At 39.3% G+C, this 12,303-nt stretch overlaps 1 protein-coding gene across 1 annotated transcript in view; it reads right to left on the bottom strand.

The window, feature by feature from the left end:
- LOC113409625 (ubiquitin carboxyl-terminal hydrolase 10) overlaps nt 1–12,303 on the bottom strand; it is a 77,880-nt gene that overhangs the window by 14,824 nt on the left and 50,753 nt on the right. The window contains exons 5-10 of the mRNA XM_026663758.2: nt 11,936–12,027; nt 5,536–5,645; nt 4,971–5,026; nt 3,053–3,156; nt 2,611–2,710; nt 657–837 (exon numbers count right to left, since the gene is read on the bottom strand). Coding sequence (XP_026519543.1) covers nt 657–837; nt 2,611–2,710; nt 3,053–3,156; nt 4,971–5,026; nt 5,536–5,645; nt 11,936–12,027 — 643 coding nt within the window. The remainder of the gene's footprint in view (nt 1–656; nt 838–2,610; nt 2,711–3,052; nt 3,157–4,970; nt 5,027–5,535; nt 5,646–11,935; nt 12,028–12,303) is intronic.

Genomic DNA, 12,303 nt, shown 5'->3' with positions numbered 1-12,303 from the left:
CCGGAGCTGGGTTGGGGGGAGGGGCGCCTCTCCCCCCGGCCGCAGCAAGTCCTGTCTGACAGTCATGTCTTTTGAGTTCTATTCCCATTTTTCTCCACTCACTGTCTTGTGAACTACACAAGACACTCACTATATCTCAGTTAATCCACATATAAAAAGGGCTAGCACTTCACAAGACGGTTCTAAACCTGAACTATTTAATTATTGTAAAGTCCTTTAGATCCTTGCATGAAAGTATATGTATTTTTTCAACTTATTATTCAAAAACAATTGTTGTAGATCTCTGTTCTTCAAGCCAACCTTTGCTCTGTAAAACATATAACAAGATGCACCTATTATGTGACACAGATCACAAACTGATTTTTGGGAACTAACCTACACAATGACATGAAATCTTTTGAACTCTCTCTTCCGGAAGACTGTTTCATGATTAGGATGTTAAGCTTCCCTGGCCTTTGTGGACTAGTCACATTTCCTTTTTTAAACCACCAAAACTGGTCATGGAATAATGGTGCAGTCTCCGGTGGCTGTGTATCTTCTCAGTTGCAAAGCAATGGAAAAATTTATGGGTGAAGGCAATGCAGCCCATGCCGCCACACAACTGCAAAAGAGTATCATTTATTGTATTAAAAATAGTCTAATAAAAGGCACCATACCTTATGTGACCACCAAAAATATCTGTAATAGGAGTCTGAACAAAGTCAGCCTGTCGAGTAACTGATGATTTGTTGCGGGGCCCGACTTGTTCCCATTCATCCTCACTACCTTCTCCTTGTTCATCCTGATCCTCCTCTTCATTTACAGATTGCGTCTCAGGACCATTGGAAACACAGATTTCTTAAGAAGAAGAAAAGTGTGTAGATATTGATTTAAACAAATAAAATAATCCCCAACTTTTCCTTAAAAGATAGAGAGAGCTGGTAAACAACAGGATTATCTTTAGTGATTAGAAATAGGTCCCTGACGTGTCTGGAGTTGTAATGAAAGGTATAGTTTTAAAAACACACTATCAAAAGTTTTGATTCAGAACTTGTATGATGTGGTTTCAAGTTTCTTATCCTCTTTATAGGAATAATTATCAGAAGATTAGGAGGCTTTCATATTTTACTTAAAAAAAAACTTGTGAAAAGTCAAGTTTGAGACAATATTCTGCACAATTCCTTGAGCATTTTGCAACTGGGAATACTCAAATGTTTAACGGAATGCAGTTTATCTACATAACATAACCACACATGAAAAAACAAGTAAGTTCAATGTAGCTTTAGATAATTAACCTTTGGGGCTGTACTTTAGAAAGTTAAGGGCTGTTCTTGAAAATTAAAACCTTGGCTTATCAAGACACCGTTGTTGCCTGGGTATTTTACAGTGCACACAAGGTTTAGCAAATATTTGTATGGGTGCCAAACAAAGAAAGTTATGTACTTAATGTAGCTAGGGAATATGAAATGATAGTGCTACATCATAGAGAATTTACCCAGTTAAATAGATTGGATACCAAACCTTAAAAAAACCAAAGTTCGTAATGACAAGACTGTACTACTGTAGTAGTGGTGTTTTAATTTAAATTGGGCAACCATCAAACAAAAATAAAACAGTTGCTGTAAGATAAAGCTCCATTTTTAAATTCACTGTAAATCCTGTCAGTTCTTTCAGGGTAAGATGCGGAGTTTTCAGTTTGTATTTTTTTCACTTCAGCAACAAAGCACTAATAAAACCAGTTAATATGTTCCATTATAAATGGGTACAAAATTATTAAAAATTCTTTGTCTAGGAAGCTTGCTGTACAGAAAACAACAAGAGCTTAACCAACAGTTGATCAGAGGTCACTGACATAAACTACACCAGTGGTAAGCAACCTGCGGCCAATCAGGGTAATCCGCTGGCGGGCCGCCAGACCGTTTGTTTACATTTGCACAGCTGCTCGCAGCTCCCAGTGGCCGCGGTTCGCCGTTCTCGGCCAATGGGAGCTGCGGGAAGCAACAGGTTGCCCACCTCTGCGCTACACTGTTATACTATACATCAACCAGGTAGAGAAAGAAATTTTAAAACCATAATTCAGATACTGTGAATAGTTGGAAACCACGGCTATACTTGGTAGCAAAATCTGTTTTAAAGTAAATCATCCTGAGTTTTGATCACTCTCACTTGAGTTAGGTACCCTAATAACACAGAAGTCAGTAGCTAAGGAATGGAGTTCATAACAATAAAGTAGCTTCTTGTTGAAGGTATCAGATCAAGTCCAATATGCCTATATGACCAACCTAACTGGGGAAGCATCTCATTGGTTCAGTAGCTTTCATTGTAACACCTTACATCTTTGCCCCCCACCCCAAAAAAACCCTCTCCAGGATTAAATTTGGCATGTACGGTCCCATTCTATCTACGGTATTTACTGATTTTCACAATGAAAAACTGTTCAAAATAAAAGCTATAGATTTCTGTCTTTTGTGTAAGCTCCCTCTGGTGCTATGTCATAACTGGCATCTTCTCCACACGTTCAAACCACTCTCCTAGAGTGGATTCATTCTCCCTCCTTTCACCCTTCCAAAAAGAAAAACCATTACAGTTAAGTATTTGAAAATGAATTCAGCTTGCTACAAACGAGCTTACTTTCATTATGTGGGGAAAGAAGTTTCTTTAGGGTCAGCATTTCCTCATGTAGCCCATTTAGGATAAATCCCAGGTATTCTTCAGCATCTTCTTGTCTGCCCTGAATACAAGATTAATTTTTTAAATTATTATACCGCTGTATGGTGTCTACAATTTTAAGCAGATTCAGAACATTGTCCCCTTAATTTTCAGATACTTTAGTGAAACTGTGAGGTATTTTGTATCAGACAGCACAATCAGTTATGACAGAACTCAGAGCCTAGGAGGAAAAAACTAACTTTAACTGTGAAATATAGTTTTTTTTTGTGTGAAACAAACACAGGACTGATTTTATGGCTTTTATTTTGTTAAGAAAAATATTAAGAATATTGGCTGTTTTGAAATGCAATTTAGTTTATGTACACTGTTAGATACATGCACTTTAAAGATTTTTAAACAGCACCTTTTCTGACAGGCTTGACTTGATAACCGTCAGCAGCCTATAGATGTATGTTGGTTCAAAGGCAGCTCCAGGCCGGATGTCTCTCGCAATTTTATCACCTAAAGCTGCAAGCCAAACAGAAGTGACATAATATCAAAATAAGCAATATTGAGAAAGCATGAAGTGGAAAGTTAGACTCACTGCTTCACCAAGTAGTTATATGACCAAGCAGCTGAAATAAACCATATTCAAATGACATGTTATGAGCTGTTTGACCAAAGGAAGACTCTGTCTGTATTAAGATTTAATTTTTTATGATTTCCAGAGAAATTATTAATGTGTATTAATGACTAACAAGTTCAATGTCAAAAATGTTTCAAGAACTTATATTTCCCCCCTTTATAAGAACATTCTCTAGCACAAATGCATTAATTTTACTCCACAAAAACTGCCCAAACAAAAAGAACATCTTCATCTTCTAACTTATCAAATGGTGTGTGGTGTTTTATTTTATTTTTTTTAAACAGACATGTTTTAGTATAGCATTGTGATAGCTACTATCAGCATTAACATAAAGTGTCACCTGCAATCTCTCACTATTTCATCCAGTTCGGGCATTTTATCTAGCAGTGTAAGAACTGAATCCCACACACCTTTTTTCTGTTTTACACTTGTACACAGGCTTCACAGATCTTACGTGGCTTTTAGAATCCAGAATTGATTTTTAAATAGTTTTTGACCAACTAAGATTCTCTTAAATTAAGATTAGAATCTCTATGATATGGCCTTTTTTTCTGCAACTTTCCTCAAGAATCATGTGTCTACTTGAATCAGTAGATGGTCCAGAAAAACTAACACCAAGTCAGTATTTTAAAAGATGTTAATCTCTTACACTTTACCAAATTGAGCTGACCAGAACATATGAGAAAATGAACAAATTTACAATTCTGGAATTTTTTTTTCCCCCTGTGTCTACTTTGTACTCAGAGAAAAACTATTCTTAAGTCTCTTGGTTTATGTTCCTATTACTAACAGGTCACTTGTTACATTATATATCAGCTAGGGAAAAACCCATTTATTTATCTAGCGTGTGCATAGTCGTGTAGCCAAGCGATGGCATCTTCAGTGGTGTGATGCAGTTCTTCTAGGCCATCGCTGAACCTAGTCGGCAGGCATTCATCGACAATGTGCATCATCGTCTATATTGTACCGCAGCTGCACAAAAGGCTGTCACAAAGGCCCCAACAATACTGGTTGGCTGCACAAAGACTCTGCCCGGTCCAGAACGTGTTCAACAGGGACCACTGGCGACGAGGCAGGTCAAAACCAGGCAGGCAAATTGTGGGGTCGGGAAAAACCCATAAAAGTTATTGACGCTGAATGTTCAAACTAATGAAGACATCTGGCCTCAGAAACTATGCTGACAGATTACCATGTGTAGTTAAAATGACCCTAAAAATTAATCACATAAGTAAGACAGATTTGTTTCACAGAGGCAAAAACTAAAAGACAAACCAAAGAAATCTCTCACCTGTTTGGAAGTCATTGGAACTAATGACTCATTTCCATGGTGTCTTTTGTAGTATGAAACACTGCCATTAATTATCTAACAAATGTAATAAATTTCTCAAGTAAAACTACAGTTCTTTTGTAAATACATAATACAATGGATTAGTCTGAGATAACGTGAAACCCATGAGACAGCCTAATTACATAGAGAAATGCTTTTTCTTTCCTTATGTATGTGATGGACCCTTTTCAGGTACAGCACAAGTCATATTTGGAAAATTATGTATATTGCATTAGTGCTTATGAACTCCAATCCCATTACATCAGGCACTATCCAAAACACACAATAAGGAAAGGATCCCGCCCTCAAAGAGTTTATACCATTTGATGTTTAGCAATCTATTCTGAAGACTCTTTTTCCTCCACTCACCTTGTTTTGCTTTAGGAGGTACTGGCATATTAGTGAACTCGTTCATTAGACGAACACTGAAATAGAAAGGAAACAACAACTGGGCATTACCACCATGTTAACTAAATATTATTTATCTATACAGGATAGATTTCCATGTAAATCAGTCAAAATATTAGATCAAAGTGGGCCCTAGCTGGCCAAAATCAAGCTAAGATCATACTATAATAAAGTGAGTAATATTAGGTTCAAATATGTGAAAATTAACATGGTCACTGGTAGTCTGATAAGGTAAAAATGGCTAATTAAGGACTTGGAGCTTTATTACAATCTACTGTTGCAGATTCAGTACACTTTAGATATATCAAAGTGATGTTCCTGAACAAAAGTTTAAAGAAATATTCTGCTCCCTTCACTAACCAGAAGCTAACTACAAAAGCAAACAAATCAAAACCCATAGCCTACTGAATGTAATTATATAATCAATTTTTATCAACTGCAATACTACAATGGTTTGATAGATCTCTGTGTTCAACTACTTAAAACAATGACAGTAAATACAAAGATTTTCCAACAAATTACTTACAAACTGTCTATCATTGGTGTTGAGGTGCATGGCCGCTGTGATTTTGAATACACTGGAATTGACTTCATTAGGTGATACATCGGAGGGCAAGCAACCAAAGCCTGCAGTGTCTGTCCATTGTATTAAGGAGCTATTCAGAAAATATAGTCTAGATATACATTAAATATCCAACGACAAACTTTATGCAGAGCAGGAAGTAAAATCCTTTATGTGCATACAAAGGACCAATGCAATAATCACAATTAAATTAATGAAAGGATTTTCCTCATCTTGTAAAAAGATAATGCTCCTGCTTTCAATTCACAAGAGTCACTTGAAAATAAACCTACAATATAGCATGATATAGTTTTATTCTAGTCACATATTTTAACTAGGGCTATCAAGCGGTTAAAAAATGTATTGCGATTAATCACACTGTTAAACAATAGAATACTATTTATATAAATATTTTTGGATGTTTTCCACATTTTCAAATATATTGATTTCAATTACAACACAGAATACAAAGTATACAGTGCTCACTTTATATTTTTTTTATTATAAATATCCACACTGTAAAAATAAAATATTTTTCAATTCACTTAATACAAGTACTGTAGTGCAATCTATCATGCAAGTTGAATTTACAAATGTTGAATTATGTAAAAAAAAACTGCATTCAAAAATAAAACAATGTAAAACTTTAAAGCCTACAAGTCCACTCAGTTCTACTACTTCTTCATCCAGTCACTCAGACAAACAAGTTTGTTTATATTTACGGGAGATAATGCTGCCCACTTCTCATTTATGTCACCTGAAAGTGAGAACAGGCGTTCGCATGGCACTGTTGTACCTGGCGTTGCAAGATATTTACATGCCAAATGCACTAAAGATTCATATGTGCCTTCATGCTTCAACCACCATTCCAGAGGACATGCGTCCATGCTGATGGTGGGTTCTGCTCAATAACGAGCCAAAGCAGTGCAGACCAACACATGTTCATTTTCATCATCTGAGTCAGATGCCACCAGCATAAGGTTGATCATCTTTTTTGGTGGTTTGGATTCTGTAGTTTCCGCATTGGAGTGTTGATCTTTTAAGACTTCTGAAAGCATGCTCCATACCGCGTCCCAATCAGATTTTGGAAGGCACTTCAGATTCTTAAATCTTTGGTTGACTGCTATAGCTATCTTTAGAAATCTTACATTGGTACCTTCTTTGCGTTTTGTCAAATCTGCAGTGAAAGTGTTCTTAAAACGAACAACATGCTGGTGATGGGTCATCATCCGAGACTGCTATAACATGAAATATATGGCAGAATTCGGGTAAAACACAGAGTGGGAGATATACAATTCTCCCCAAGGAATTCAGTCACAAATTTAATTAATGCATTATTTTTTTAATGCGCATCATCAGCATGGAAGCATGTCCTCTGGAATGGTAGCCAAGGCATGAAGGCGCATATGAATGTTTAGCAGATCTGGTATGTAAATACCTGCTGGCATGTAAATACAATGCCAGCTACAAAAGTGCCATGCAAACATCTGTTCTCACTTTCAGGTGACATGGTAAATAAGAAGCAGGGAGCAATATCTCCCGTATATATAAACAAACTTGTTTCTCTTAGCGATTGGCTGAACAAGAAGTAGGACTGAGTGGACTTCTAGACTCTAAAGTTTTACATTGTTTTGTTTGTGACTGCAGTTATGTAACAAAAAAAAAAATCGACATTTGTAAGTTGCGCTTTCACGATAAAGAGATTGCACTATGGTACTTGTATGAGGTGAATTGAAAAATACTATTTCATTTATCATTTTTACAGTGCAAATATTTGTAATAAAAGTAATAAAGTGAGTACCGTACACTTTGTATTCTGTGTTGTAATTGAAATCAATATATTTGAAAACGTAGAAAAACATCCAAAATATTTAATACATTTCAATTGGTATTCTATTGTTTAATCAGTTTTAATTGCACTGTTAATCACAATTAATTTTTTGAGTTAATCGCATGAGTTAACTGCGATTAATTGACAGCCCTAATTTTTAATGTTTACATTTCAAATAAAGGTAAGTGTGCTATATAGTTTAGGAAAAGGAAAGAACTTCTGCAAAACTTCCCTCTGACTGTTCCCAACAATGTAAAACTACAGTTTTAGTCTGATAGTCTGAAAGATTTTATCTGAAAAGCTATTGCAGAGAGGAGCCACAAAACAAAGCAAGATGGCATTTGTGTCTTGTTCATCAGGCCTCACTGGAGGTTGCTCCTCACCCTCAAAAAATTCCAAATAAATGAACAAAAAAATCCCATGTCAACAACAAAACCAAATATTCAAATCTGAATATACCTATTTAATCATGTCTTAGGACAGATAGCTTCTCATAAATGAATGAATGGAATGAAGCAGACAAATCTATGAGGGTATGATATAGAAGACTAGTACATGTCTTGTATTTCTCTCTCTTCTTTTTTTTTTTAGTTCACCTGAAAAGAGAAGGTTACTCACCCTGTGCAGTAAATGAGGTCTTCGAGATGGTGCCCTTGTGGGTGCTACATTTCAGGTGTTGGTGCATCCCTGCATCTTTGATTGGAGAATTTCAGCAGTTGTCTGGGTTGTGCATGCGCTCTCCCTGTCTCACGCCTTTGTTGGAGCCTATCTAGTACCGTGCAACCAACCCCCCCCCCCAATTCCTTTTTCACCCTGAGTCCATAGGTTGAACCCTTAAGTAAAGGGGAGAAGGGTGGGTAGTGAAGCACCCACAGGACACCATCTCAGAGATCTTTTAATTTCAATTTTGGAACAATATAAAGGTTCTGCCATTTCCAAGCAGAGGCTGTCCAAATGGATTTCTGAATGCATTCACCTATGCTACCAACAGTATGACATACAACCCGCACTGAAGATCCGAACCCACTCTGCCAGGCCATTATCAATCTCAGCAGCTTTTCTCAATAGTGTGCCCATCATGAACATATATAAAGCACCCACCTGGGCGTCCATGAACACCTTTACAAAACACTATGCGATAGATCAGAGCTCAAGATTGGATGCATTGGTAGGACTTAGAGTATTATCAATTACTCATGCAACTCCAAAGCCCCTTCCGTCTACTGAGGGGCACTGCTCGCCAGTCACCTGAAGTGGAGCACCCACAGGAATGCTCCTCGAAGAAAAGAAGGTTATTCACCCTGTGCAGTAACTGAGGTTTTGGTGACTTTCTGAAGGTCTTGGTTCTCTCAAGGTGGAACGCTAAGGCATGTGTAATACTGACTCCGGTTTACTCCCATGAGGTTTGGGGAAGAATGAGGGAAGATGGATTGGTTGACTCAGGTGGAAAGAGAAGGGCACTTTAGGTAAAAATTTAGGATGAGGTCTTAGGGTGACCTTATCTTTGAAGAAGAAAGTATAAGATAAATGTGCCATGAGGACTCCTAACTCTCCCACTGGTTGGGCAGACATAATAGTCAAGGAGGCGTTGGTTGTGAGAATCAATGAAGGTGGAAGTCTGTGTGAAAGGAACTCCCACATTGTTGGATTGCGTCCACCAGCGTAGCGAGTCTTTGACTCTGAATGGCATTATGAGGCGTCTGTTTAGGCTGTGTCTGTGTGGTATGTAGACCGTTCTTAGCCAGCCCTGAAGGCAGCGCATGTGAAGATGCGCGTCGTATCACGAATGTGGTTGCCACCATATGGCTTAGTAGTTGGAGGCAATATCCATGCCGATATCTGTAGTGAGAAATCTGGTCGCTGGTAGTGACACTTTTGCCTCTAAAGTGTCAAGATGCGCCCTGATGAAGTCCAGTTTCTGCACGGGTGTTAGTACTGATTTTTGTATGTTGATTTGTCGTCCCAGCTGTGCGAAAAGTGTGATTGTCATCTGCGTAGTGTCTATGGCATTTGCCTTTAACAGACAATTGTCCAGATAGGGAAAAACTGTCACTCCCTGTCTGTGGAGTTTGTGGAGGTGTGTCACACCACTACCACAAGCACTTTGGAAAAAAACCAAAGTACTTTCGACAGGCCAAATGGCAGAAATTTGTATTGATAATGTTCTGTGCCCAGAGTAAACTTGAGGAACCTCCTGTGCGCGAGATATATGGTTACAGGAAAATAGGCATCTTGGAGGTCAAGGGCTGAAAACCAGTCCCCCCACTCCAGTGTTGGTATTATTGTTGCTAATGTGACCATCCTGAACCATTGGACCCTTACAAATTTGTTGAGTTTTCTGAGGTCTAAGCTAGGCCTCCATGTTCCGTTCTCTTTCTGGGTTAAAAAGTAGTGAGACTTAAAGCCCTTCCCCTTCTGTGTTGTGATGGTATATGTTCCACAGTGCCCAGATGTAGGAGGTGGTTTACTTCTTGCCATAGGTGTTCATGAGAGGGGTCCCTGAAGAGGGATTAGGAGGGAGGATGGGTGGAGGAGATAGAGATGAATGGTATTGTATAGCCTGAATGGATTATCTCCAGAACCCATTTGTCCATGGTGATGGATTGCCACGCTGGGTAGAAAGGGGTCAACCGGTATCCAAAACAGGGGATGGTTAATGATGGCGTCAGCACTGAAGAATGGGGGAGGTCTTTTGGGTCCTTGACCAAACCCTCAAAATTGTTGTTTTGCAGAGGGCGGGTGGGATGTCGATGATTGGGCTGGAGGTTGGCGATGCTTTGGAGGCTTCTGTCTTTGCCGTTGCATGTCATAGTGCCTCTGTAGTGAGGCGCACGGGCCAGACCTTGCGTGCTGTGTGGGGTAGTATTTACCCTGTTTTCTTTTTGACGTGGGGTGTATATACTCAGGGAGCGGAGCATCACCCTTGAGTCTTTCAGGGTATGAAGTGATTCATCAGTTTTTGCCATCGACAGCTTCTGGCATTGAATGGGAGGTCCTTGGCAGTGGATTGAACCTCCCTTGTGAAGCCAGACCAATGGAGCCATGAAACCTGGCACATACCTATGGCAGTGTCCGTGAAGCTTGCTGCTGTATTGGCTGCATCTAGAGGCGGTTCTGGATAGGAGTTGGCCCTCCAAAATTATGGACTTAAATTGGTCTCTTTTGTTCTCCAGTATGATGTAAATAAATTCAGCAAGTTTGGAATAATTTGTGTGGTTGTATTTTGCTATTAGGGCAGCATAATTGGCAATCCGGAACTGATGAGTGCCATATGAATAGGCCCTGCAGCCAAAAAGATCCAAACATTTCCATTCTTTGTCGTAAGGAGTGGATCTGGGTACTGAATTCGGTGCAGGGTGAGAAAATAAGAAGTCTAGTCCAGTAGGGGGAAATGTAGTACTTATCTGGTCACTTGCAGGCGGGCGGTATCATAGTCGGGATTTGCCGTATGTTTTTGGCTGGCTGCACGAATGTGTCATTTATGAGAAGCGCAATTTTAGATGAGGAGGCTATAGGGAGAATGTCCAATCGTTTGTATCAGTGATTCTTTTAGAGTTCTTGAAAGATTTTAAAATTGTCGGCAAATGTAGGTGGCAGTGGCATTATGGCCTTGTCCAGGGACAAGGAAGAATGTTGGAGATGTATCCTGATCCCAGGCTTCCTCCTGTTCAACACTCTCCTCAAGGGGTTCTGAAGGTGGAGCAACTGGGGGTTGTGGAGGAGTCTGGGGTACTATCTCCTGTATGCAACCCAGGGTTGCCAGGAGGGCCACAGAGTGGGGAATGGCATAAGCGGTGGCATCCATGGGGGGTGTCAAACCTGTGATAGATTTTAAGACTGTACAGGTGGACCCAGAGCTGCAGTAGATTGAATGGGAGAGGAGTTCTGAGATGAGAAGGCACCCTCCTCTTCAGTATCTTCTTCCTCACTAGAGAATGGAGGGGCCAGAGGTGAAGTGGATATATAAACGGGGAAAAGAATATAAACGGGGGAAAAGGGATAAGTAAACCTAAGTAGGGTACTAAAGACTACTCTAAACTATTCTAAATTCTAAGTATAGCTATCAGTCTTAACACTGCTGGGAGCTTCGTCTCAGGTCAAGGACAGTTGAGAAAGAACTGAGGATGGTCGGGTCTCGTGGCACTAGATAGGCGCCAACAACAGCACGAGATGGGGAGAATGCATGCGCAACCCAGACGAGCACTGCTGCTGAAATTCTCCGATCAAAGGCACGGGGACGCACCAACACCTGCAGTGGAGCACCCACAGGGACACGCCTCAAAGAAGAACCCACTATTACTTTTGGTATACAACCGTAAGGACTTTTGCAACATACTATAGTCATAGTTGAAGTGTACAAATTTTTTTTAATTGTATGCAATACTGGTAATTCAGACAGTTAATGCAGCTAATTAGAACCACTGTCAATCTAATGCTGCAGGTCTATTGTGTATTCTAGATAACACTGACGATTACCATACTATACAAATTAATGAATTTAAATTAGATTTCATTTCCCCAAGGTAAGGATACAGCGTTGATATAGCACCAGTTTCCTTTATTGATCAGCCCTCGTGGTTGCAAAGATACTGGTTTATGTATTAATTTTACATTCTCCAGTAATTCTGTAGAATTAAAAATAGTAAGTTTAGCATCAAGGAAATGTACAAGGTAACTAGCAAACACCAAGTTACTTCAGCTATACAATGCAAATCACCCCTCTCAATTCCTATCAACAACAAATTTTTCTACCTCAAAGCCTGTTTTTGGCTAAATTTAAAGTACTGTTGCCCCTTTTTGACCCATACAGCTAGTCAAAGTTTAGGGCCCTATGGATGTTCCAGTTGGATGTAGAAATTGATGGAGTCTGGTATTTTCTCAGATGCAAGTAATGTACATGT

This window comes from Terrapene carolina, unplaced genomic scaffold (genome assembly GCF_002925995.2).
Source record: "Terrapene carolina triunguis isolate 2854851 unplaced genomic scaffold, T_m_triunguis-2.0 Scaffold33911, whole genome shotgun sequence".
Taxonomy (NCBI): domain Eukaryota; kingdom Metazoa; phylum Chordata; order Testudines; family Emydidae; genus Terrapene; species Terrapene triunguis.
This window is presented reverse-complemented; position numbering and strand designations above follow the sequence as displayed.